General features: G+C 42.4%; 1 protein-coding gene across 4 annotated transcripts in view; it reads left to right on the top strand.

Annotated features, from left to right (window-relative positions):
• The window catches only part of Sik2 (salt inducible kinase 2), a 108412-nt gene that overhangs the window by 79164 nt on the left and 3775 nt on the right, over window positions 1-25473 (top strand). For 2 of the 4 annotated variants that reach the window (XM_052760249.1, XM_052760255.1), the window contains exons 5-13: window positions 4934-5058; window positions 5450-5573; window positions 6784-7004; window positions 8803-8955; window positions 14979-15068; window positions 22717-22939; window positions 23555-23839; window positions 23971-24134; window positions 24859-24969. In XM_052760249.1, the coding sequence (XP_052616209.1) occupies window positions 4934-5058; window positions 5450-5573; window positions 6784-7004; window positions 8803-8955; window positions 14979-15068; window positions 22717-22939; window positions 23555-23839; window positions 23971-24134; window positions 24859-24969 (1496 nt within the window). Of the gene's footprint in view, window positions 1-4933; window positions 5059-5449; window positions 5574-6783; window positions 7005-8802; window positions 8956-14903; window positions 15069-22716; window positions 22940-23554; window positions 23840-23970; window positions 24135-24858; window positions 24970-25473 lie in introns of all 4 variants that reach the window. The other 2 variants (XM_052760238.1, XM_052760243.1) reach the window with 1 other exon arrangement.

Raw genomic sequence — 25473 nt, 5'->3', positions numbered from 1 at the left:
GGAATTGTAATTAGTGAGGTGATAGATTTAATTAGTGAGATTTGGCCATTGAACAATACAAACATACCAGAATACTACATTGTAGTCCATAAATATGTATTATTTTATATTTGGCATTTTAAAAGTGAGATTCAGGGCCAGCAAGATGGCTCACCATGGATAATGGGGCTTGCTGACAAGCCTGATGACCTGAGTTGAACCCCTGGAATCCACATGGTAGAAGGAAAGTCCAACAAGTTGTCGTCTGACATCCACATCTGTGCCATGGCATGCACGTGCCTCTACATATAAACAAACAAATATTTTGAAATGAAATTTTAAAAATAGAAATGAGGCCATACTAGAAAGGAAACATTTTCCCCCTTAATCCTCTGATCTGACATGGCCTGAAATCTGAGTCTGCATCAGAGAGAGGACTGCCCACGTGATTGTTCCCTACTCATTGCCCAGAGCCGGTGATCATGGAGTCTGTAACTATTCTGAGTTGTTGTGAGACTTTGCTCTGGGCTGTCTCCAGTGGCTCACAACACACACATAGAGCATTCATGTGTGTAGTGAAGAGACAAGAGAAGTGGGCAGGATGATGAAATGGGAACTCAGTAGGCCCTGTGTCTGTAAGGCCCACATCCTGGGATCTACCGAAGCACAGATGGAAAATATTGCTCATGGGTGCTATGTAGATAGGCCTAGGCAGGTTGCAACTCTGCTATACTTGTGCCCAGTTGTGTTGTTGGTTGGTGATGGTGGTTTTACAGTTATACCCTAAGCAATTAAATATAGCAACTATTTAGATTGCCTCTGTACTGTAGGTATCATACATAATCCAGAGATGATTTAAAGTGTGTAGGAGGAGGTGTGGGGGTTGTATGCAAATACTACCCCATTTTATATAAGGGACCTGAACATTCATATTTTGGTACCCACTGTGGGTATCAATCCCACAGAGGTACTGAAGGGCAGTTGTATAGTCCATTCTGTTTTAGTAAATGGTAATCAGAAATCCTGAATGTTTCTGTTTCATGTACGTGCTCACCCTTTACCTCATTCACTGTATGCCATTTACAGAAAGCAATAGGTTATGAATGAAGAAAATTATCTAGATTTCTATGAAGAAATATAAATGGCTTTTTAAAATGCCTTTTCATTGCCAATTCTTTTTGGTTTTTTGAGACAGGGTATCTCTGTGTAACAGTCTTGGCTGTCCTGGAACTCACTTTGTAGACCAGGCTGGCCTTGAAGTCACTGAGATCCTCCTGCCTCTGCCTCCCAAATGCTGGGATTAAAGGCATACGCCGCCGCCACTACCGCCCGGCTCCTTGCCATTTCTTTAACCTGGCAGTTTTTTTTTTTTTTTTTTTTTTTTTTTTTTTGGTTTTTCGAGACAGGGTTTCTCTGTGTAGCTTTGCGCCTTTCCTGGGACTCACTTGGTAGCCCAGGCTGGTCTCGAACTCACAGAGATCTGCCTGACTCTGCCTCCCGAGTGCTGGGATTAAAGGCGTGCGCCACCACCGCCCGGCGTAACCTGGCAGTTTTTAACTTGGTCACAAATAGCTACAATGCTGTGGGATGTTCTGTATGGCAAATGTGTTGCTGATTAGTCAATAAATAAAACACTGATTGGCCATTGGCTAGGCAGGAAGTGTAGGCGGGACAAGGAGGAGAATAAAGCTGGGAAGTGGAAGGCTGAATGAGAGAGACACTGCCAGCCGCCACGATGAGAAATAGCATGTGAAGATGCCGGTAAGCCACGAGCCATGTGGCAAGGTATAGATTAATGGAAATGGATTAATTTAAGCTGTAAGAACAGTTAGCAAGAAGCCTGCCACAGCCATACAGTTTGTAAGCAATATAAGTCTCTGTGTTTGCTTGGTTGGGTCTGAGTGGCTGTGGGACTGGCAGGTGAGAGAGATTTGTCCTGACTGTGGGCCAGGCAGGAAAACTCTAGCTACACTACACTTCCCTGTGTCAGGGAAGGATGTAAGGATGTAGTTAAACCTGGTTTCTGGTCCATGTCTGCAGTGCAATAGTCAGCCACATCATCTCTCACAAGTGCTTAACTTTCTCCTGAAGTAAGTCTTCCACATTGCTTTACTAAAGACTCCTCAAAGAGCTTAGATTACCACATAACATGTGATAAAGCCCCTTTAAAAGACATGAAGTCATGGGCTGCACCTGTAGCTTTTCTTGCATTCATGAGGCCCTCACTGACACACTGAGTACACACTGTTTCAGTGACAATATATACTTTTTCTATTTAAATCTTAACACACTTAGCAGGTCACCAAATACACAATTTTGAAGTGCTCTGCAAAGGTTCTCGGATGTGGACGGGTATAGTTCTATGATAGCGTAGTGAACCTGGCTCCCATTTAATGTGGCTCTAATTGTTCTACAGAATTGAATACCTAGAAAACACAAGCGTCCATTTAGTTCCACCTTCTTGTGACTGAACAGGATGCTTTATCTGCCCAATCCGTACAAATTATGTTAGACAGGACCAACCTAGACATGGTGATTCTTCCTCAGTTCTTACTGTCTTGCTAAGAAATGTACCAATGGAATAACCTCAAGAACACAGGGCAAGCTGTCTTCCCAACAGGCTTGTGTCCTCCCTCCTTAGAGATGATGTCACTGGGGTATGTGGAAGTTCCAAGTGAAGCACTTTGTCTGGCTCTTTGAGACGTTGAAACTTTTATCATGGAGAGTATCTTCAGTTGACATATACTGAAAAACTCATCTTGCCATTGTGGTTTAAAATGCACTCATCACTGTGCCTACCTCAGGCTCTCCAATCATCTGTTCTGGAGTTTGGTTGTTCTGGAGTCTTTCTAAGGAAATTAACCTTTTACTCTTAAAGTAGATTTAAGTATCTAATTCTTTTTTTGTTTGGTTTGGTTTGGTTTTTCTGAGACAGGGTTTCTCTGTGTAGTTTTGGTGCCTGTCCTGGATCTTGCTCTGTAGATCAGGCTGGGCTCAAACTCACAGAGATCTGCCTGGCTCTGCCTCCCGAGTGCTGGGATTAAAGGTGTGCATCACCACCACCCAGCTAAGTATCTAATTCTTAGCTCATTCTAGAATATAGTTTTTCTAAAAGATTAGAACTATCTTTATGCATGAGTTATCAGGTGGCAGGAGTGGCTAGTCATTGAGTTCAAATAAAGAAGACAAAAATCTCTGGGGTGGTGTTACATTGTAAAGCTGGATGTGATTGGCACCCCGTCCTTGTGTGGCCCACAGGCATGGGCTAAGGCTTTTTCCCAGATACACTTTCTTTCTCTCCTGAGCCTTAAGCTCCTGCTGGTTTTTCTACTCCTCCTGTGTCGTTCCTCGTGACCTTCTCTGGAAGGCAATAATGATAACAGTGGTCTCACAGAAGCAGTGCTGACATTTCACATCTGCGCTCTGGGTACTCTACGTCTTTAATCATTACTCCTCACTGCATCTTATCTGGGAGGTTGATTATTCTCACTGGTATAAATTTGGAAACCTAAGCTTCAGAGAAGTAAAATTCCTTTCCTATGACACTGGAGTTAGAAAGAGACAAACTGTGAATCCGTTCTAGTTCTCTCTAACTCTGTAGTTATTATTCTCTTCCATGAAGCAGCTATAACATGGTTACAGTCATTACTCGGCCTGATGCCTACCTGTTCTTATGTCAGCAGGCTGAGAGAGTATTTCCCTAAGTTACTAATGTGTGTTGTCTCAAGGCACAAACAAAGTAGGAGTTTACATTAGCGCATCGATTCCTCATAACAGCTGCCATCTGAGTATGGTTATTATTGCAGCTTCACAGGTGGGGCAACTAAGGTTCACAGGTGCTAACCCTGTCCCAAAGCCAGTCTCTGGCAGTGGAGACTGGATCCACTCTTCTTTGAGTCTTTGCTTAAGCTCCCTGTGAATGCAGTGCTTTGCATATGCTAGTAGAGAGCCAGATCCTCTCAGTGTGAAGACTCAAAGCATAAGAGTATGGGCCTAACTTGTACAACAGTAGGAATTTGTTTCTTGAGTCTTTTAAAAGGGTGAACACACATCTATGACAAAGGACCCTGAAAACATGTGTGCATGTGCATATTGAAAGCATTGAGTACATTGTTTGCAGAGTGCATTCTGGGTATCCAAACTGTAGATTCAGTGTGACTAAGATTATAAGGGGAAAGGCGTTTTGAAGTATAATGCCACTGCATTCTAGAAATGGACATATAAGTGATAGTGGTGATAGGTGGCCTGTGGCCAGGTAATATGCTATCATTTGTTAATAACGAGATATTCAGATGCATATCTGCTTCTAGTAGGATGTACAGATCAACGTTTAAAGAGTTATTACTTAAAAATTCCCAGTTGCCTCAAAAGCTGGTATATGTTGCTACTTAGTTGGGTTTTACTCGTTCAGCTCTTATAGACGATACAGAATTAAAAGTCCATTAGTAATCATCAAGTAACCAAGTAACTTACATTCTACAATAATCAAATTTTGTATTTTGATTGTGGTTGTCCACACAAATAGAACTTTCAGCCAAAAAAGAAAAAAGTCATGGTTTAAGAACTGGGTTTGGTGGCTCACATCTATAGATAAGCCCAACATTTGGGAGAGCAAGGCAGAAAAATGATGAGTGAGTTCAAAGCCAGCCCAGGCCACACAGTGAGATCTTGTGTCTAAACAACAACAAAAACCATAGTTTAAAGTCATCTTCCTATCTCTCACATGTTCTGTTTGAGTGGAGAACTCAATTTACATATGCATTTATTCAGCAATGTTCATTATTTATTATTAGTTTATCATTGTGATAATTACTAGGGAAATACTACAAGATAGATGTTGCCCTCACCTTTATATATTAGATCATAGTAGTCCCACATTATAAAATTGTTTACTGAGAAATGCAGTGTAGTTTGGGAGCAGAAAGGAAAGTAACATTGATTTCTATCCCAATAGATTTCGGTTTTGGAAATTTCTTTAAAACTGGTGAACTGCTGGCAACATGGTGTGGCAGTCCCCCTTATGCGGCCCCAGAAGTCTTTGAAGGGCAGCACTATGAAGGACCACAGCTGGACATATGGGTATTGCTTTGCTTTGATATGTTAAATGTATCTATCATGATGACTGGTACTCAGACCTATCGTAGAAGTTCCTGGTACTCAATATATGAATAAGATTTCATATTCTCCCCATCCAATGGACTGTAATTAGTCAGAGCATCTGGAAATGGATTCCCTAGGAAAGAATTTCTAAAGACAAGTGTTATCATCCTAGCAGCAATGATTTGAAGTAAAGTGGTGAGCAAAATGATAAAATTCAGATCATTTGGTATTTATTATGCTTACTCTCACCACAGGAGGTGAGATGGGAGTTCTGGACAGGAGTCCATGTGATTTTAAGAGCTGTGGCAGCGTTTGGGAAATCAGTGTTTGAAGTTCTCTCTGAAAGTGACTGCATCGTTCTCTTCCCTAGAGCATGGGAGTTGTTCTTTATGTCCTTGTCTGTGGAGCTCTGCCTTTTGATGGACCAACTCTCCCTATTTTGAGGCAGAGGGTTTTGGAAGGAAGATTCCGGATTCCATATTTCATGTCAGAAGGTAACAAGCTGTTCTTCATATTAGTTGTGCATTACAGAGTTTGTGCTGTATGAAGTCCTAGCCAAAGTATCCCTTCTGAGAGTTTGGGTGCCAGAGAAAATGACTGAGTCATTTTAAAAACCATGGGGCTCTGCAGCACCCTCCATGTAGACCAGACAAGTTCCAGCCTTCCTCCTTATAACTGAGAACAGAAGCTACCCAGATTAAGAGCAGCAAGTCTTCCCATTCAGCTTGAGTCTATAAATGTCTGGTTTATTTTAGACTCCATAGATACAGGCTTACAACTATTTTACTCTATGTATGAAATAGATATGCAAAATTAAAAGTTTTTCAATTCCAAGTCAACTGATGGGACTTGGATAAATTTAATTGAAATGCCACAATCCCTACCTGTCTTATTTTGGGTCGTCATACAGACAACAGTTTGATTTACTCCTTATTTGTGTCTTTAGTTTTCATCCTTATCTCTTACTCCTGCAAACAGTAGACGTAATTAATGCACTTGGGAAGGCAAGATCACCTAGGCTCTGGAGACAGACTGCCTGGTTGGAATCGTGAGTTCACAACTCACTGGCTGTGCAGTTCTCGCTCATCTGTAAAGTGGAGTTAGCAATAATAGTTCCTACCCTGGAGGTGTTGTAAGGATGATGAAATTACTCTGCACAAAGCACTTAGCACAGGGCCTGATGGACGGGAGTGGCAGGAGGCTGAGTTGGAGAAGGGTGGTGAAGAGCTTGCTGTCAAGCAGAGCTGCAGCTGCACTGTATGTAGTGTAACGGAAGCAGAGCTTCACACATAGTCCTCGGCAGCACCCACCGATGAGAAAAGCAGCAGCTCCCTGGAGAAAGCATGGCGCTCTCCCAGCTGCCTTTACTGAACATAACCTCTATGCGACCGAGGATCAGTTCATAATACTTGTTCTGAGAATGAAGCTTAGGATTGTTTTTCATTGGTGGAAATCTAAGTGTGACTAGATAAAATGCACTACACTAGAAAGGCTCTATTTGCACACAGACAGACGTATACTCACCTGGGTTTGTTTGCTCAACATCTGAACTTAACCAGTCTACCCCTCATGTATTCATTTGCTCATTGGCCCTGCTTTCCAGTGAAGACTACATAGATTAACATTGTTGTGCAAAGTCACATGGGCCGTGCAAGTATACCTGAAGGTGATCTATGTGACTTTTTAACGTTGTGCTTTCCACAGAGTGTGAACACCTTATTAGAAGGATGTTGGTCCTAGATCCTTCCAAACGGCTAAGCATAGCTCAAATCAAGGAGCACAAGTGGATGCTCATAGAAGTTCCTGTGCAAAGACCTATTCTCTATCCACAAGAACAAGAAAATGAGCCGTCCATCGGAGAATTTAATGAGCAGGTTCTGCGATTGATGCACAGCCTTGGAATTGATCAGCAGAAAACAATTGAGGTAAAGTGATGGAGATGTGTCTAGAGGTATTTTAGGTTCTTCTGCATCTGTCACCCTAGTCTTTCAGCACATTCCAATGCCTGGGTGTACTGCTCAGGGTTTCCTGATGATTACATCAGGCTCTGTTTACAGTTGCTGTTATTCAATCTCTAAACTCCTTCCTTCACCCTCTCTGCCAAAAAGTCCAAGAACAGAATTTTCAGAGGATGCAGAAAAGGCCAAGACTGAAGCTTAAAAATACAAGATGGAGGAGGCTGGGCATCGTGTTGTGCACCTTTTATCCCAACACTCTAAGGCAGGCAGATCTCTGTGGGTTTAAAGACAGTCAGAGTTACATAGTGAGACCCTATCTCCAAAGAATACAATGTTTCTTCAAAAGTGAAACATGAAATTTCATGTTGGTATGAAACTAGTTTATAGGGACTGTAAACGTACATCTATGGAATAAAGACTAAGGGCTGAGCCAAGAGCCAATAGGAAAGCATCAGATTAAAGAAAGCCAGTGGGGTGTAGGAGAACCAGAGACAAGAAACAGGCCGAAGCAAGTGAGTTTATGATTTGGAAATATTAATGGTTATAGAACAAAGAAAGCTTTGGAAATTTACTCTTGGCTGTTTTTGGTTTTTGTTTGTTTGTTTGTTTTTCTGTCTAATGGTTAGCATGCCTGTAGAACATACGCAGTACCTGCACAATAGCCCCAGCAAAGCAGAGCAGTGCCTTCGTGGAGACTGTTTCTTGTCTCCTGTTGTAGCCATGAGCAAAACCAAGCTTGTTGTCTCACTTTGTGCATTGTGCACTCAGTGATGTTTTCCCATGCTTATCCGTGGAATAGATCCTGGATGGCAGCCTCTGTGAGGTCCCTCTGGCCCGTGGGTTTTTCTTTGCCCTGATGGTGTCCTGGATCCGTGTTACCCCATACAGCACCCATGTGGATTGTCAGGTGGGATTAGAAACCAAAAGAGAGGTAGTTCCTCTGTTGCATTGGCATCCCAGGAAAGCTGGCAGGCTAGTGATGTGAGAAATTTGGGAAGCAAGTTTGTTTTCAAGGTTTCCAAAGGGTGGGACTGCAAAAACAAGAGGAAAATATTACCTAAGAACACAGACACAGTGTCTCTCCATCTAGCATCTAGATGTCATTCTCCAGCCCAAAATAATCACCAGAAAGCTCTGCAAAGGCTTTGCTCATTCTCTTCAGAGTTGTCAGTGATTTGAACTTTGCCTGAAGCTACAGAGTTAGAACTTTGGGGCACAGGTGCTGACCAGCCTTACACTTAGTGCTGTGAGATGTCACAGCACTGGCAATGTCTACATGAAGCATTCATGGTATTTTCTCCTAATGCAGAAAGATAAATGGATCCCAAAACCAAGAAATAGGATCAGACAGTTGTTTAAAGATGTCACTATTGATAGAGTGATACTAGAGACCTGAATTGTATGCCTTCCTGTCTGAATTCCAGAAAGGGTTTGTTGTGAAGTATGCTTTGCTACTGTATTTTTTTTAAAGTACTTTAGTATCTAAAATTAAGTAAATGAAAATACAGATCTAAAATCTCAAGCCAAAATTATTGTGGAAATTCATCTGGAGGGCTCACTTGGTCCTGTGTCCTTGAACTGAACATCCTGGCAGCAGGGACATGTGGCAGAGGCTGTTCTTCACTTCTCAGAAGACAGGGCACAGAGACAGAGGTTTTGTGATGTTATTTTCAGGGTACATACCTTACCCTTCCTTTTAAAAAAGTATAGATTCCTTAGTTGGTTTTTATAGTTCTTTGCCTTCAACACCTGTTTTCTCTTTCAGTCTTTGCAAAACAAGAGCTATAATCACTTTGCTGCCATTTATTTCTTGTTGGTGGAACGTCTGAAATCACATAGGAGCAGTTTTCCTGTGGAGCAGAGACTTGATGGCCGCCAGCGCCGGCCTAGCACCATTGCGGAACAAACTGTTGCCAAGGTAACGGCCCGCAGAGCCACTGGTCTCGTCTGTGCATGTACCTTTTTATGTCGGACACATTTTTCATCATTTGGTACAAAAGGCTAAGACCTCATCTTCTACAGTGTTTTTCTAGAATGTTTCAACCACTGCCATTCACCAGATTCTCAAAACTCTTAGCACCCTCTTGCTTTTAAGGATTAACTTTATTTTCAGTTCTTTTTTTTTTTAAGAGATAATTTGTCATTTAATCATTTGCTAATCTTGCAAATTAATATAACTAGCCTGTACTTTCAGTTCATTTAACAGAATTTTATTACAGATTGACCATGTGCATGCATTCTAGGAGTTTGAATGCATAGAACACCATCATGGTTCTTAGAGCTGTATTGTAGAAGCAAAATAAGATACAACCAGAACCATCCTTCAGAACAGATAGAGGTGTGAGACTATGATAGGACATAAAATACTGAAGACACTCTGACTAGGAAGGAGACGCACACAAGATGAACAAAGGTGTTCACATGGGCCATTGTAGGCCTTGTTCCTATTAGTTCAGTCCATTTGGACTGAAGTCTAAGGAAATAAAAATTTGGAGTATAAGTGGAAGCCGTATTGTGAAGAGCTCTAAATTCCAAGAATGACTTATAATTGAGGAAGCAATAATGATCTTGTCGCGTCCGCCTCGACCAGCAAGGAAGACACAACACCAGGCTCTTCTCCAAGCAGTTTATTCAGGAACCTTGAACAATCTTCTGACCCCGGGGAAAGCCATCTTCTGACTTCGGGGAAAGCCAGCCCACGCCCTTTATAGCCACTGGGCAACCAACCCCGTAGTGCCACGTGGACGATGCTGATAGGGTGAGACATACGCAAGCAAGCCAGATTCCATGCCCAAGCCAAATAAGGAGTTGTTTATCCCAGAGAACACCTGCCATCGGGAAGGCGGAAGCCGGACGCTGGCGCCATCTTTGAGGCGCGGCCGTGCATGGCTCTCTACATGATCTTATGAAGACCATAAGCCAGTTAGTATGGGAGCATTGGAAAGGATGGCTTGGTAGGGAAGAGCTGGTGGGGAGGGGGTATGTTGTTTATTTTGAGACAGGATCTCACTAGCTGGCCTGGAACTTGTTATATAGACCAGGCTGGTCTTGAACTCACAGACATCCATTTGCCTGTACTTCCCAAGTACTGGGATTAAAGGCATATGCCACCATGCTCAACCTAGGAGTAGCAGAAATTTTTGAAGAATACTTACGAGATTCTTACACTAATTGAGATGCAGAATGCTGAAAACTTAATGTGGTGCTGGGAGGAAGGGAGGAAGGGCTAAGAAAGGTGGACCTATATGAGCTTAGCACTGATTGGAAGTGCAGCTCCACTTAGTGGTTAAAAATGGGACAGTGGAGCAATTTCCAGATTCTGTGCCTCACTTTACCTCTTCTAAAATGGGAATGATACTAAGTGCTGTGACAAATGAGTTGCTATCTCTGAAGCCTGTAAACGGTACCTGGCACATAGAAATGCCGAGTATCTGTTCCACAACAGTTAGAGGCAACATTCTCCTCGAAGGCCTGAGGGTACAGTGAAGACATTGCTTGGTGCTAGGGAGTGATGTGGTCTGAGAGGTCTAGGACTCGTGTGTAGAGGCTGGGAAAGGAGTGGTTTCTTCCCTAAAGATGCCTGCCACGTCTGTAAGTAGTGCTCCATGTTCAACAGAATTATAAATGTACAGGAATATAAGATTTTGCATTGGCTTCTACAGAACATGAAAAAAATGAATGAAAATTCTTGATTTCTTTCTAATGGGTGAATTATATATTTTTCTGAACTATCTTACAAATAAAATAATGTCTCAATACAAATGTGAGGGGATCCTATACCAGTATAGCTCAGACATTTGGATCAGAGGATTCCTGAGCACTTGAGAACCTTCAGAATGGAATGGCACTGCTTTTGAACACGAGGCAAGGGAAGAAGAACTCCTAAGCTGTGTTGATAATAGTGAGCTGTAGTGAGCCCTTCCATACAAGTCATTTGTCATTTGACCGACAAATGACAGGAAGCAGGATGCCCTAGTGCAGGAACACTTTGCCAGCTAAGTTTCTTTACTCCTCTTAAATACTCCACAAGGGAGAGTGGGGAAGGGTTAGATCAGCAGTTGTTTCTAAGCACCAGTGTGTGTTGTTGGACAAGACCCTTTCCTTTCTGCACAGTAAGCAAATCCCTCAGATACCTCAGATTGTGTTTAATTCGGCTTGGGGTGCAGATGTATAATGCACGTGGCTTCTTTTGTTTGTTAACCTTGTTTACTGCCAAGCACAACACAGGTTCTTTTCACTGGGTGCATTGGCCCAAGTCAGCATCAAACTGTGCATACTGACTTCAAATGTGTCTAATTCTAACAGACGGCTTCCCAGCTCACATACTAACTTCTTGAAAGTACCTTCTGGACCCTAAAAAGGAGGCCCCACAGCTGAAGAAATGCTCCCTGCCCTCTGTTCTAGTGTGCCTTGTTTTTTTAAAAAAAAAAAAAAACTGATTTCTCTGTTTATTTGGATGTAAATATGCTTAAAGTTTTAATAGAACTTCCTTGTTTTAATGCTTTCAATTTTCATTTAAAGAGAGAGTAGATCATTTGTTCCCTGGCATAGCAATAAACAAAACCAAACCAGGAAGCAGCATGATCTAATAATACAGAGGTCATACAAACTATAGAATCATGTAGACCTGGAGTTCCATATAGAGATGAGTGATTTTGCTCTGGTCAGCATTTCTGAGATCCTATGTCTATAAATATAAAGGGGAAATAGTGCCTGCTTAATAAGATTGCTGCCAAAATAAATTAGTCAAGCTGTGGAAACAGTTGCATTCAGCAAAGTACAGTTCTCATCTGCTAGGCAGTGTCGCAGCCACTGAAGTACCAAGGAGCCAGCCCTTGCTCATAAAGCAGTCGTTATCTAGTGATGGAGTGCCCATTATTATTATTTGTAGACACCAGTGAGCTGCTCACTGTATGTGGGTGGCGAGTTCTTTTCATTCACTGCATATCATGCCAAAAACTTTGCAACTGACCGGCTTCAGGCAACTATCTAAGAGAAAAAAGAAAACTCTTACCTTTTTCTCATAAACCCTAAATTCTAGTTTTTAACAATCTTTCTACTTCAAGTTTGTATCAGCTTTAAGAAGAAGAGAATGAAACAGTCATCTATGCTCTTGAATTGCTGATTAGAGGTTGTTCCACAATCATAGGACAAAGCTTTATCTTAATTTGTTTGGACTGCCATAGCAAATTGCCAGATCAGCATTTACATTCTCATGGTTCTGGAGGCTTAAAGCATGAGATCTGGGTGCCCTCAGGTGAGTTTCTAGCACAATCTCTCTTCTGGGCTAGTAGGTGGCTGCCTCCTGCTGTGCCTCTTCCTTTTCTTATGAGAATACCAGCCAGCCATGTAGTATGTGCCTGTACCATAGTAACATTATCTCATCACCTTTATAATTTGAGAATACCTTTGTGTGTTGATATCCATACTTATTCCAAAAGGGTATTTTTGACCAGTGCTGGGGATTGACCCAGGGTTTTGTATGTCCTTGTCAAATCCTCAACCACATCACATCTCAGCTTCTGAAAGACTTCAACAGTCACCTCACACAGACTTGTAAAACACGATTGTATTTCCTAGGATTGTCACATCAAAATGTTATTCCTCTGTCCAAGTTCTTGGTCCGTTTCCGTAGTCTCTCAGATGTAACAGTGGTTGAGGAGACCAGGTGTGATGGTGGGTGCCTGTAATCTTAGCACTGTGGAGAGGAGACCAGGTGTGATGATGTGTGCCTGTAATCTTAGCACTGTGGAGAAGAGACCAGGTGTGATGATGTGTGCCTGTAATCTTAGCACTGTGGAGAAGAGATCAGGTGTGATGATGATGTGTGCCTGTAATCTTAGCACTGTGGAGAGGAGACCAGGTGTGATGATGTGTGCCTGTAATCTTAGCACTGTGGAGAGGAGACCAGGTGTGATGGTGGGTGCCTGTAATCTTAGCACTGTGGAGCCTGAGGCAAGAGGATTCAGGGGTCAGTGCCAGCTGGAACTCCAGAATAAGACTTTGTCTCCAAAAGAAAAAGTTGTCAAGGAAAATGTATGCTTAATCTGACACAGCTCAGCCTACCATAAAGAGTCAGAATTCTAGGGAGACAGGACCAAGATAGAGCACCCCAAGTACCCAAGAGATAAGCCCAAGAAGGATGTTGGTAGAATAGCGGCTCCTTTATCATGCTCAGATGATGTGTAGCGTTGTTTGCAGTTTCCCATCCACTCACTACTAATGGTATGCTGTTGTTTTCTCTTTGTTTTGTATCTGATGATATTAGTATCAGAATATAGCCTATATAAGGTATGTTTTAAGTATACTCAAATTTTTTAAATGTATAGTAAGAACATAGCCTTCCTTCTTAAAAATTATCAATTTAGCTGAACATAGTGATATACATCTTTAATCCTAGTGCTCGGGAGACAGAAGCTACCGGATCTCTGTGAGTTCCAGGGGGGCCTGGTCTACTTAGCAAGTTCCAGGGCTACATGGAGGGACCCTGTCTCAGAAACAGAAACAAACAACAAAAAAATTCAGCTTAAAATTCCAGCTGAAAGCAAAGAGACTCTGAGACCAGAAAGAACTTCATCCATCTTCCTGTCTGGTTGCTTTGTCCGCCGGGGTCATTTTAAGACTGGAAGGGACAGAGAAATTAATGTTGCTAAGCTGAGGTGTTACCCCATCTTCACAGGGTTAGAAAAGATTCAGAGAAAGCTAGATTGCCTGATTAAAGTCATTGTACAATAGGAAATGATAGAACCACCAGTCAAGCCCAAACCTTGGAAAAGAAATAGAACAGTCTTGTGCTTTTGTTTGTCTGAATTTAGAAGTCACCATCCTATATCCCTTGTAACTGTACAGGGAAAAAAAGAGGCTGTTCCTCTCCTGTTAGAATCTGGTATGATGATTGTCCCCTTGGATGTTTCACAGTGTCTATTATGTTCAAGATATATCTAAGAAATTATTCTGCCAGTTCTTAAGGGCGGTGGATAGAAGGACCATCCAGGACCTTCAGCAGTAAAATCAGTCATTGCCAGTTGTCAAAAGGAGAGACTCTTAAATGATTTTTTTTTTTTTAAGAAGAGTGTGATCCTTGTTTACTTAAAGCACTTAACAAAGGAGACAGAAGAATGGACTGAAGCTAAGGGTGGCGGTGGCACATGCCTATAACCCCAGCATGTAAGAGGTAGAAACAGTAGGCCCAAGTTGACAGGAGAGAAGAACAGAAATGGACCCAGAGCTCTGTGTAGCAGGCTGGTTTCAGGAAGAGGACTCTAGCAATAAGCATTTCTCCTGTTGCTCCAGCAGGCTGTATTCAGATTGCATCCTCAAAGGAAGGGGACCTTCCTGTCACACTGAGTAACTGTTTCTCTCTCCTTCCTCTTCTCACAGGGAGGAGAAGTAGGAAAAGACAATTACTTCATGTACCTTCTTTATAGCTAGCTGTGGGGCTTGTGTATATCTGGCCTTGGTTCATTGTTGAGTTTCTATAGGCTAGGCGATTTCTTTTTTTATCTTTCAGTTAGTATATTTAAAGAAAGAAAAAAATAGAATTTTATTGAATCAAGACAAAGATCATTCTTTGATTCCTTACAAAGGCTATCTTGTTGCGTGTGTGAAAGGTATATCTCTCATTATAAGACAGGAAACAAATCTGTACAATTTATTTCAGAGTGTCAGAGACTTAAATTCAGTGCTTACCATGCATGTGCATGCACACATACATACACACACAATCAAGTCTTTTCTGGAGTTCCAGTAAATAACACTTTATCTTTGAATTGCCTCAGGAAGACTTACTTAGTTCTAAGAGCGGTGTTGATGTGTCTAGAGTAAGTAATAATGTTCCCACACTGTCTGTTCTTGACACATTTTCAGGCACAAACTGTGGGGCTCCCAGTGACCTTGCACTCACCGAACGTGAGACTGATGCGATCTACCCTCCTCCCACAGGCAGCCAATGTGGAGGCCTTTTCATTTCCAACATCCAGCTGTCAAGCAGAAGCTGCCTTTATGGAGGAAGAGTGTGTGGATACTCCTAAGGTACATATGGCTGGTGTGCTTGAGATGCGTGCAGTGGCTGCAGACTTCAGTGTGGTGTACAATATTGTAGTGTGCTTTCACTGCATGTTGCTTTGGTGAAGAACCTTATTAAAATGTTCAAAGATCAGCTCTCATCAATTAAATTACAACTCTCAGGATACATAAGCCCTCTACTTTTTCCTAACCAGTTCCTCTTCTTTCCCAAGTTTAAGATTCCTCGTAAGTGTTTGGGTGCATGAGTGGATGGGTGGGTAGGTAGGTTGGTTGACTTAACAAATTATGATTTTAAAAACAAAAAGTCACCTGTTGTGCTGAATTAGACTTCGTTATTGTTGCCTCTCTTCTGCACAGCAAATTGTAAATACAAAGCGATAGGATATCTTTTTGACTAAGTAAACATCCTTTTTGGTTCAGCTTGGGCATGCTTAAAGAATTTACTTTGTATTTTGTGTATTGTATAAAATTGGCTGTTAGGAAATGGAAGATGACTGCTTCTTTCATGCGATGAATTGTTTCTGACTTCTAATATAAATGGTACAGACTCAGTACCAAGTGCTATATGTTGTATGATCATATTAATAGGAAACAGTGTCATAAAAGAATATAGGTCTTGGGGTGTGTTAAACTGCTTTTTACTGAGCTATGTGAATTTGGGCAAGGTGACTTTTACTTTCCTCTGTATAAAACAAGGATACTTGTTTTCGGAGACTGTTTTGAGAATTAAGTAAGATAATCTATGTAGTTTAGGGTAGATTTTAAATAGTCAACAAATAGTTTTCCCATGTTTTAAAAGCCTCTTTAGGTAATAAAAACATGAATCAGACATGAACTTGCCTAACAGCCTGCTAGACTGTGGTCTAACAAAAAGAATATTATATGGAACTAAAACAACATGCCAGCTGCTGAATAAATTGATAACATGTCACATAATGAGATGTAAGTCAAAGTGAACCTAGAAAAAGGCAGGGAGGCAGAGCCAGGCAGATCTCTGTGAGTTCAAGGCCAGCCTGGTCTACAGAGCAAGATCTAGGACAGGCACCAAAACTACACAGAGAAACCCTGTCTCAAAAAAAAAAAAAAAAAAGGAAGAAGAAGAAAAGAAAGAGTCAGGGGGATTTGATTTTTGTACTTGATCAGGAAAATTGGGGTAACTATCAAAGCTGGAGCTACAGAGTAGAGTAGAATCCACATGTCTGGAAACTAGGATGGAATATCTTCAGTGAAAGGAAGAAGTGTTCAAAAGCAAGCTCTAGGTAATCAGGTTCATCTAAATCAGAGCAGTGGTTCAGTTTGAGGGAAAGGGCATGTAAAGGAAAACTGTAGAAGTAAAGGTGTATGTGTTAATTTTGAATGACAAGCAAACAATTCAGGTCTCTAGGGAGTTCTAGGTGTGGAATGTGGGGAAGTATCAGGTGAGACAGCTGGTGTGATAGTCAGACACAGAGCAAGGAAACACTGCATGCATCCTGTTCTTGGAAATTTTGCCTGAATGATTCTCTAGCAGGCACAGGCTAGGGAACAAAAAAAAAATGGGAGGGTAAGCATGGGTCCAGGAGGAAGATGATGCAGGACCTGAAATATGGGAATGACTATGAAATGTGAGATGAGGGGATCGTAGCAATGGTATTGAAAGGGTAGAATTCCAAGCCTACAGCAAGGTTTTGAGCCTAGACAGATGGGATAGGAAATGCCATTTAGTTGAGACCTCTGGACGTCAGGCAGATTCATAAGTTGCATGAGACTAGCTTGAGCACAGTGGCAGTGGCAGCCCCATGCCAGACTGTCAGAGCAGGTGTTAAGCCAACTTGCCCAACAGGAATAGTTACTGTCCAGCCCTAAAGATGAGTCTGCTTCCTGTAGACAGTCTGTTTTCTATGGCTTTGTTTGCTTAGCATTAAACATTAGGGATACATTCATGCTCAGCATTTAGACATTAATTAGGGCAGCATAATTCATTTTTAAGATCTAATTCTCTTGAAGAAATTAAAATGCAGTGTGTTGAAGTCTTGTCGGTAAGGGCACCAGGCCCAAAACACAGATTGGGCACTGTCTGCTATAATATATAGGGCAAGCTATTTTTAAAGCTTGTGATTGTTACAGTTACTAGGAAACAGACAGGAAATGAATGGTTTTGCAAAAGATATAGACAGTTGCTAGATGGTATATTCTCATTTATAGGAATAAGAGTGTCAAACTGGAACTGGCCCCCACACTGGCAATTCCACCCTGAAATTCAGAAAGGCCATAAACATTCTCAGGACTTACTGTGAATTGTTTTATTATGTCCTTCCAATGATCTCTTTCTTTGAGGCACACACAAAAGAACCTTTCAGTTCCTTTGTTCATATTGCTTCATATACATTCACTATAACCCAGCTGTTTTCTGAAAGATACATCATAGCTGTATGTATTGATAATTCCATTTCTGCTTGCAGTCAAGGACTAGTACTCATTTAAAAACATCACCTCTCCTTCCCTTAATTGTTGGGAAAATCTCTTAAGGAGTCTGTCTTGAAACTTGGACTTGCAGTTTCTGGGGCAGGAGAGAAGGTGTCTTTCTGAGAAGTAACTGAATCCCTAAGGACACAAGGCCATAGAGGGAAGACAGTTGAGCAAACTGTAGAGTAACTCTCCCATGCACACACATTTCAGTCCATTTGTAACACTGTTAGGGACTATAATAAAAAGATTTCCAAGTTCACACCTTCACTAGCCGGTTGACAAGAAACCTGTAAGATAAACCTTGAAAATGCAAGTGTGGTGGAGGCATTCCGTGTCCAATTGCACCTTAATACTCTGCATTATGAAGGTGGCAGACATGAGAGAAGGTCGGAAAGGCAGACTCACCAGAATCGTAGTAGTGTTAACCTCTAGCGGCTCTGGGAGAAATTTCACTTTCGCTTCTGAATTTAAAATTTTAAATCGTAATTTGAAATAAAAACAAAAATAAAACTGTCATAATCATGCATGACAATATGAAGAGAATGAAGATAAAATTAATTGAGCTATAATCTCACTACTCAAAGATAGCCTATTTGATGTCATACTATAAATTGGTGGGTAAGGAATAAGGCTTACTGGATGGGAAGACTCTTAAAATTATTCTCTATTATGTGTAATTTTGTTATCTTTTGTATCTAACAATATCATGAGAATTTTTCCCAGTCGTGACATAGTCTTGCAGGCATAAGCCTTAGCAATTATGTGATCCATTGCTTTATACATCTCTTTCTTTAACTAAATGCTGTAGTAGGCTTTTGCTTTTGGGCTACCAACCAGCTCCCAAATCATGACGTGGAGATTTCTTATTAGTTGTGAATGCTCAGCCTTAGCTTAGGCTCATTCCTTGCTAGCTCTTATAACTTAACCTGTTTCTCTTCATCTACGTTTTGCCTCAGGGCTCTTTACCTTTCTTTCTGTACATATCACTTTCCTGCTTCTCATGTCTGGCTGGCTGACAACTGCCTGGCTTCTGGTCCTGGGTGTGTCCCTCCTATTCTCCCTCACTCTCTTCTCTCCTCCTTCCCTCTTTTTCTACTTGAGCCTAGCTTTCTCCTCCTGTTTATTCTCTCTGCTCACCAGCCCCACCTATCCCTCTCCTGCCCAGCTATTGACCATTCAGCTCTTTATTAGCCCAATCAGGTACCTTAGGCAGGCAAGGTGAAACAAATGCAACACATCTTTACATAATTAAACACATGCAGCACAAACAAATGCAACACACTTTCACACAGTTAAAGTAATATTCCACAGCATAAACAAATGGAACACATCTTTGCCTAGTTAATGTAATATTCCACAACAAAACGCCCCTTTTGAACACAGCTTTTTCTTGCATCCTTAAATAGACTTATGGTAGATAATTTTATGTACAGATCTTTAATTTTTATGCCATATTATTTAAGAATACATTTCTAAGCCAAGTATGAGTGCGCATATAACCAGCACTGAGTAGAAGGAGGCAAGAGGACAGGAGTACAGAGGCGCTCGGGGCTCCATAGCAAAGCCGCGTCTTTAAAGGCGTTTTCTAGCATTGCTGTGATTCCTTTCTTTCCTTCTTCACCTGTGTAATGTGCCTCAAGGCAGGAAAAAAAATGTGTGTGTGCGTTTTTAAGTGTTGTAGTTTTATTCTTACACTTTCTTATTGAAAAGCACTCCCCTTTTTTTAAAAAAATAAAGTGTATTGTAAAGGAATTATATTTTTTCTAAATTATGTTAGTTGATTCTCAAAACAGCTTTACAACTATTTTACAAGTGAGAAAAAACAAAAACAAAAACAGAGCTTGGTCAGAGCCTAAGCACCTAACTTGTAAATGATCAAGTTCAGGTTTGAGCCTACAGCACCTGCTCAACATGTGCTACATTTGCCAGACACATGGAATGCAATTCAGTAAGGTCCATTTCTCTGCCCCAGACTCATGGCTTGTAATATGCTTGGTGGACTGTATGAACCTGCTCACCTGCCCACAAAATAGCATAGGCTCAGGAGCTTAAACAACAGAAAGTTTGTTTCTCAGAGTTCTGGAGGCCAGAGGGCATGATAGTGTTAGTTCCAGCTGGTCCTGTTTCTGATGAAGTCTCCCTCCTGTTCTATAGACGGCCACCTTCTCACTCTGTCTTGAGACATCACATAGCTTTTCCTGTGTACCCAGGGGCAGCTGAGAACAAGCTCTGTGATGTCTGTTCTTTTTCACTGTTTTTGAGACAGGATCTCACTGTGACGCTCAGACTAGCCTCAGACACGTAACCTCCCTGCCTTGGCCTCCTGAGTCTGGGACTAGAGGTGTGCACCACCATGCCTGGCTTCATGTGTCCTTTCTTCTTTTATTTTTAATTATGAGTATGTGTCTCTGGGGGTATGTGCACAGGAGTGTTGGTGCCCACGGAGGTCAGAGGTGTCAGATTCCCTAGAGTTGGAGTTACAGGCAGTTGTGAGCCTCTTGACATGAGTCAAGGAACCAAACTTGGATCATCTGCAGAGCAGTAATGTCCAGCTTAGCTGCTGCTCTGTCTTCTCTGCAGCCCTCCATGTGTCTTTTCGTAGAAAGATACTAATCCTATTGGGTCAGGGCTTCCCTCGCTCACAGGCCCCATCTCCAAGTACAGTCACTTTGGGAATTAAGGCCAACATAGGAATTTAGAGAGGCAGGCTCAGGGACTTTGAGTCAGTGCTGGGGCCTCTGAGGGTTCTGACTGCTGGACGTGTGTCATCTAGTGCATATGAGGTCTCTGAAAGACAAAGGGTTACATTTTGCCCACGTATTGATAACCTGTCATTTACTCTGTCTAAAGTATTTCTAGAGCATAAATTCTTACTTCTCGAAGCTTATGTAATTTATGTAGATTAGCCCACATGGTTAAGGGGCTTAGAAGTGTGAATTCTCAGTCCTTCTTCCTCACAGGACGACAGTGAAATACACTAAAGGGGAAACCTTACCTGGATTCTCTTACTGTCAAGTCACTGGGTACATTGGACGGGTGCTGTCCTGGTTAGTTTTTTGTCAACTTGACACAAGGTCAAGTCATTTGGTAAGAGGGAACCTCAGTTGAGAAATGCCCACACCAGATTGACCTGTGGAACATTGTCTTATTAATGATTGATGGAGGAGGGCCCAGCTCACTGGAGGCCGTCCCACCCTGGGCAGGTAGCTGGATGTTATAAGAAAGCAGGCTGAGCAGGCCATGGGAGCAAACCAGCAAGCAAAACATCCACTGTGGCCTCTGCTTCACTTCCTGCCTTTAGGTTCCTGCCCTGGCTGCCCTCAGTGGACTGTGCCCTGGGATATGGAAGCCAAATAATCCTTTCCTCCCCAAGTTACTTTTGGTGTTTTACCACAGCAGTAGAAACCCTAGTTAAGCATGATGGTCAGCTGCTTCAGGAAACCTTGTGGCCAAAGGTGCACACCCGTGTTGACCCTGAGCCACCCCATGGGCTTTCTTACAGATTCTCCAGCCCCCAAGTGTTGTTTTTCTAACTGTCCCCAGATGAAAAGTCTGATCAGTGAAAAATCCAACCATTGCTGTATACCTGGAAGAGAATTTATTCAGACATAATTCCTCTTGTGGTTTAGATGAGACGATAAGTTTACAAGATTATAAATTCACAGGGAGCTCGCTGGTTTGGCTAACTTAGGACAAGGTGACTTCTGTGCTGAGGGAAATAAAGAGCTTGCTCATACTGCTTACACCACAGGGCGTGGGAGGGGCATTTGACAAAGACTGCACATATAAGTGTGCTCAGGAGTAATTGCTTTAAAAGGTCTTGAGAGCCTTAGCAAGCTGACAGTGGACAGCTAAGGAGCCTAGAATAAGAGTTGTTGGCCATTCTTTCCTGTAAGAAAACTTATTAAATACAAAGGAGACAGGTATCTGGCCCGGGCCAGGAAGAGAATGACAGCTGTTGGCCAGATTGCAGATTTCCCATTTTCTGTGCCATTGGAGAATTGTGTGGTCTGGGGAGAAAGCATCGGCCACGTATCAGCTACCTTCCCATCATGAAGGCTCTAGCTCCAGATGCTTGTGCAGTCAGCTCCTCCAAACAGACAAAGCTCTGAGTCACCCTCTCCCTCTCCAAAAAAAGGGCCTTGCAATGCCTTCGTTGACTGCCCAGAGCAGTCCCACGTCACTTCTCACAGAGATGAGCTGCCCCTGCTTCAGTGGAAACAATAGCTCTACCCAGTGTGTTCCAATTGAAAGTACCACAGAGAACTGACTCCTTTGCTGGCTGCTCCTGAGCAGCTATTCCTAGGAGAAAGCGGATTGATTTCCACAGGGGAATAGTTAAAGTAATGAGGTAAATAATTGCCTGTTCTTTGGGGCTTTTACCAGCCAGAACTTGAAACCACAACTCCCTTTTGTGTGCTGTTTTGCTGGCCATTAGGTGGTTTGCTTGGCAACTGTGTGGGAAGGCAGTGTGCTCATTCAGGATCTGTGCCGAGCTCTCCCTCTGAGACAGGCACCGTAGACGTTGTGTGAACTGCTAGTGGGTGAGGAGTCCGTGCACTGGGGCTGATTAACCTCTGCTGGAATTTTGAGCTGTGAGTCATTTGTTATTCTATAATGGAAGGTTTTGGCTGTTTGCCATTTGAATTTTTTTCAATCCTTTTTGTGGTATCTGTCTGTCTACAACAAATTCTTACTTTCCACTCCTCGGGCACATTAGAACCAGTTTAAAAACAAAATATCAAATAGTTGAGTACTTAAGTTATGAATATAAAAGTATACCCAGAACCAGTATGTTTTGTGGTTGAAAATTAGAATGTCAGTGACTGTTCTCTCTCAGCTATGAGACATTTGCTCTAGAAGTGAAAAGAAGTTCACCTTTTTCTTCTGTTTTCCTTATTTAAAAAAGAGTAATGACTGGTAAGCCTCAAGCCAGCACATCCTATTCATCTGGAAACCACTGAAAACGTGGTTATTGTCACAATGACTCAAAGTGGTAGTGCCAATTTGGGTCCTCAGGGGCTTCTGTCTCTGAGCGCTCTAGTTGACGCCTTTATTTCTAATGTCTGTGCTGCCATTGGGAGTAAATGCATACACTGGAATATTTTACTTTATTTCTCACTTGCCTGAATTAAGTCTTGGCCTGTTTTTCTGCTGTGGGTGTCCCTCAGCAGAGCAGCAACTGAGCTTCCTCTCTTACTGACAGGTGAATGGCTGTCTGCTTGACCCTGTGCCCCCTGTCCTGGTGAGGAAGGGATGCCAGTCACTGCCCAGCAATATGATGGAGACCTCCATTGATGAAGGATTAGAGACAGAAGGAGAGGAAGATCCCAGTCAGGCCTTTGAAGCTTTCCAGGCCACACGGAGTGGGCAGCGACGGCACACTCTGTCAGAAGTGACTAACCAATTGGTTGTGATGCCTGGGGCAGGTATGGTATCAGAGAAGCACCAAGTTAAACCCTTACAGCATCATTCCATACTTCAGGCATCAAGAAATAGCGGCCATTCTCACCAGGTTCTGGAATTTCATGCAGCTCTCCTTCCTTTATGGAGCAGATCCATGGACTCTGTGGATTAGGTCTACTCAACAGCTGACAGAGATTAAAAAGCAATGTCTCTGAGTTGACTCCCTCTACTCCAGGATGCCTTGGATACGGTGTGCTTCATATAAGGGATTATGGCTCTCTTCGAGGCCAAGATCTTATGGCTATAGTTTCCATAAGGTTTTCCTTACCAATTTTGAGGATGCTTAAACTAACCAGTAAAAGCATTGTGGAAAGATGGGGGAATTGTTTGTGGTGCTGGAGAGCACGTTAGGCAACTCCTCTGCCCCTGAATTACACTTAGGATTCCCAGCCCTGAAAAGAACTTATCTTTTAGGTGAGTTTTCTGTTTTCCAGACTTGTGAGTACTCCAGTCCTCTTGCCCATCCTGAAAGATGTGGCTATCAGGATTAGAGTCTGCCATTTTGTCTTGCTTTTTGTTAGCGTGTTTAAAGAAGATGCTATTGGTTTGGGTAATATCTGTTTTATTTTCTTCTACAGGGAAAATTTTCTCTATGAGTGACAACCCCTCCCTTGACAGTGTGGACTCTGAGTACGATATGGGGTCTGCTCAGAGGGACATGAACTTTCTGGAAGACAGCCCTTCCCTGAAGGACATCATGTTAGCTAATCAGCCTTCACCCCGTATGACATCTCCTTTCATAAGCCTCAGACCTACCAACCCAGCCATGCAGGCTCTAAGCTCACAGAAACGTGAGGTCCACAATCGGTCCCCTGTGAGCTTCCGAGAAGGCCGCAGAGCATCAGACACTTCCCTTACCCAAGGTGAGTGCTTTCTTTTCTGGCTTTGAAAACTTCAATCAGAGGTATGGAAGAAGGATGTTGCCTTGCTAGTGTGAATGTATGATAACCAAAAGACCTATTTTGCTTCTTAAACTGATGTTTGTACTTTGCAGGAATTGTAGCGTTTAGACAACATCTTCAGAATCTTGCTAGAACCAAAGGAATTCTGGAGTTGAACAAAGTACAGTTGCTCTATGAACAAATAGGGCCAGAGGCAGACCCTAACTTAACATCAGCTGCTCCTCAGCTCCAAGACCTCTCTAGCAGCTGCCCTCAGGTGAGTGTACAGGCTCTTACCAACACCACATTCGTCCTGCAGATGTGTGGTTCTCAGTTAGAGAGCTTTCTTCTAGTCCTAACTAAGCTGGCTTTATGGGAAAGCCCCAGGTCTCAGGTGTTCTTGCTGCTGTCACTAACAGCTTCAACCCAACCATGCTGCTCCCAGGTACTCAGCACCAGACAGAGGCCTAGAGGCTCAGTCCAGTTTGGGTTCCCAAAGCAGGCAGATTATAGATGGATGACTCAGTCTCCCTTGACGCCCCCCCCAAACACACACACACACACACACACACACACACACACACACACACACACACACACACACACACACACACGATGATGAACATCAACCAAATGAGAAGCTCCTTGCCACTACTTTTGATGTGAAATCACTACTGCATATGAAGATTCATCACATTAAAAAGACAACAAATGTCGCTATTCTTGAGCCAGTGTTCAGGGCCCACGTATAGGTAAGCGCCTTCTTGTGATACCACGCAGGTGCTTTTGTTCTAATTCTAATACTGACTAGGTAATAGTTGAGTTATTAACTTTGTATAGACTCTCTGAAAAGTGGCCTTCAACCTACTAGTTAGGTAAAAGCTTTTTTGGGTATTAGGTCATGTGGAGCCAGATTTCACTCAGTCATTTCAAAGGTGCTTAAACTATGAATTGAAACTTTCTCACATAGAAATTGTAATGTCCACTGCCTTGATCCTTAGGAGGAAGTCTCTCAGCAGCAAGAAGGTGTCTCCACACTCTCTGCCAGCATGCATCCTCAACTTTCTCCACAGCAGAGCTTAGAAACCCAGTACCTACAGCATCGACTCCAGGTGGGCTCCTTAGCACTCTTAGTTCAGCTCACTTTGTCACAGAAACTTGTTTTGCATTATTTAAGGTTGCTGCTTTATTCCTCATAGGCAGGTAGATTTAACCCTACATTAGTAGTTTCTAGAAACATGTTCAGACTTAGTTTTATGCCCTGTATTGATAGTAGGAAAGGATATGCCACTGAGTACTAAAAGAGAGAAGCCTGGCTTGTTTCTAATTTTATATTTGTGAATAATAAGATGGGATCACTAATCTACAAAATGCTAACAGAGCCGTCTACACGGGTGCATGAAGAGCCTAAGAAATGATATGACATGGATCCCATTCAGAACGAATCACCCAGCAGGCACTGGGGCTTCCTGTCAAGAACTAAGTCTGGTTTCTCATTGTTCTCCATGGACTTACCTGTCCTGGAGGAATTTCATAAGTGGAGAACAAATAGGCCAGAACCAGATGCTGAGGCCTGCTGACCTGATGATGCTCTTCCAGGGTCTTAGTGAACAAGT

This window comes from Peromyscus californicus, unplaced genomic scaffold (genome assembly GCF_007827085.1).
Source record: "Peromyscus californicus insignis strain IS unplaced genomic scaffold, ASM782708v3 Scaffold_11__1_contigs__length_118956290, whole genome shotgun sequence".
NCBI classification, from domain to species: Eukaryota; Metazoa; Chordata; class Mammalia; order Rodentia; family Cricetidae; genus Peromyscus; species Peromyscus californicus.
Note: the sequence above shows the minus strand (reverse complement) of the source record. Positions and strands in the feature narration are given on the sequence as shown.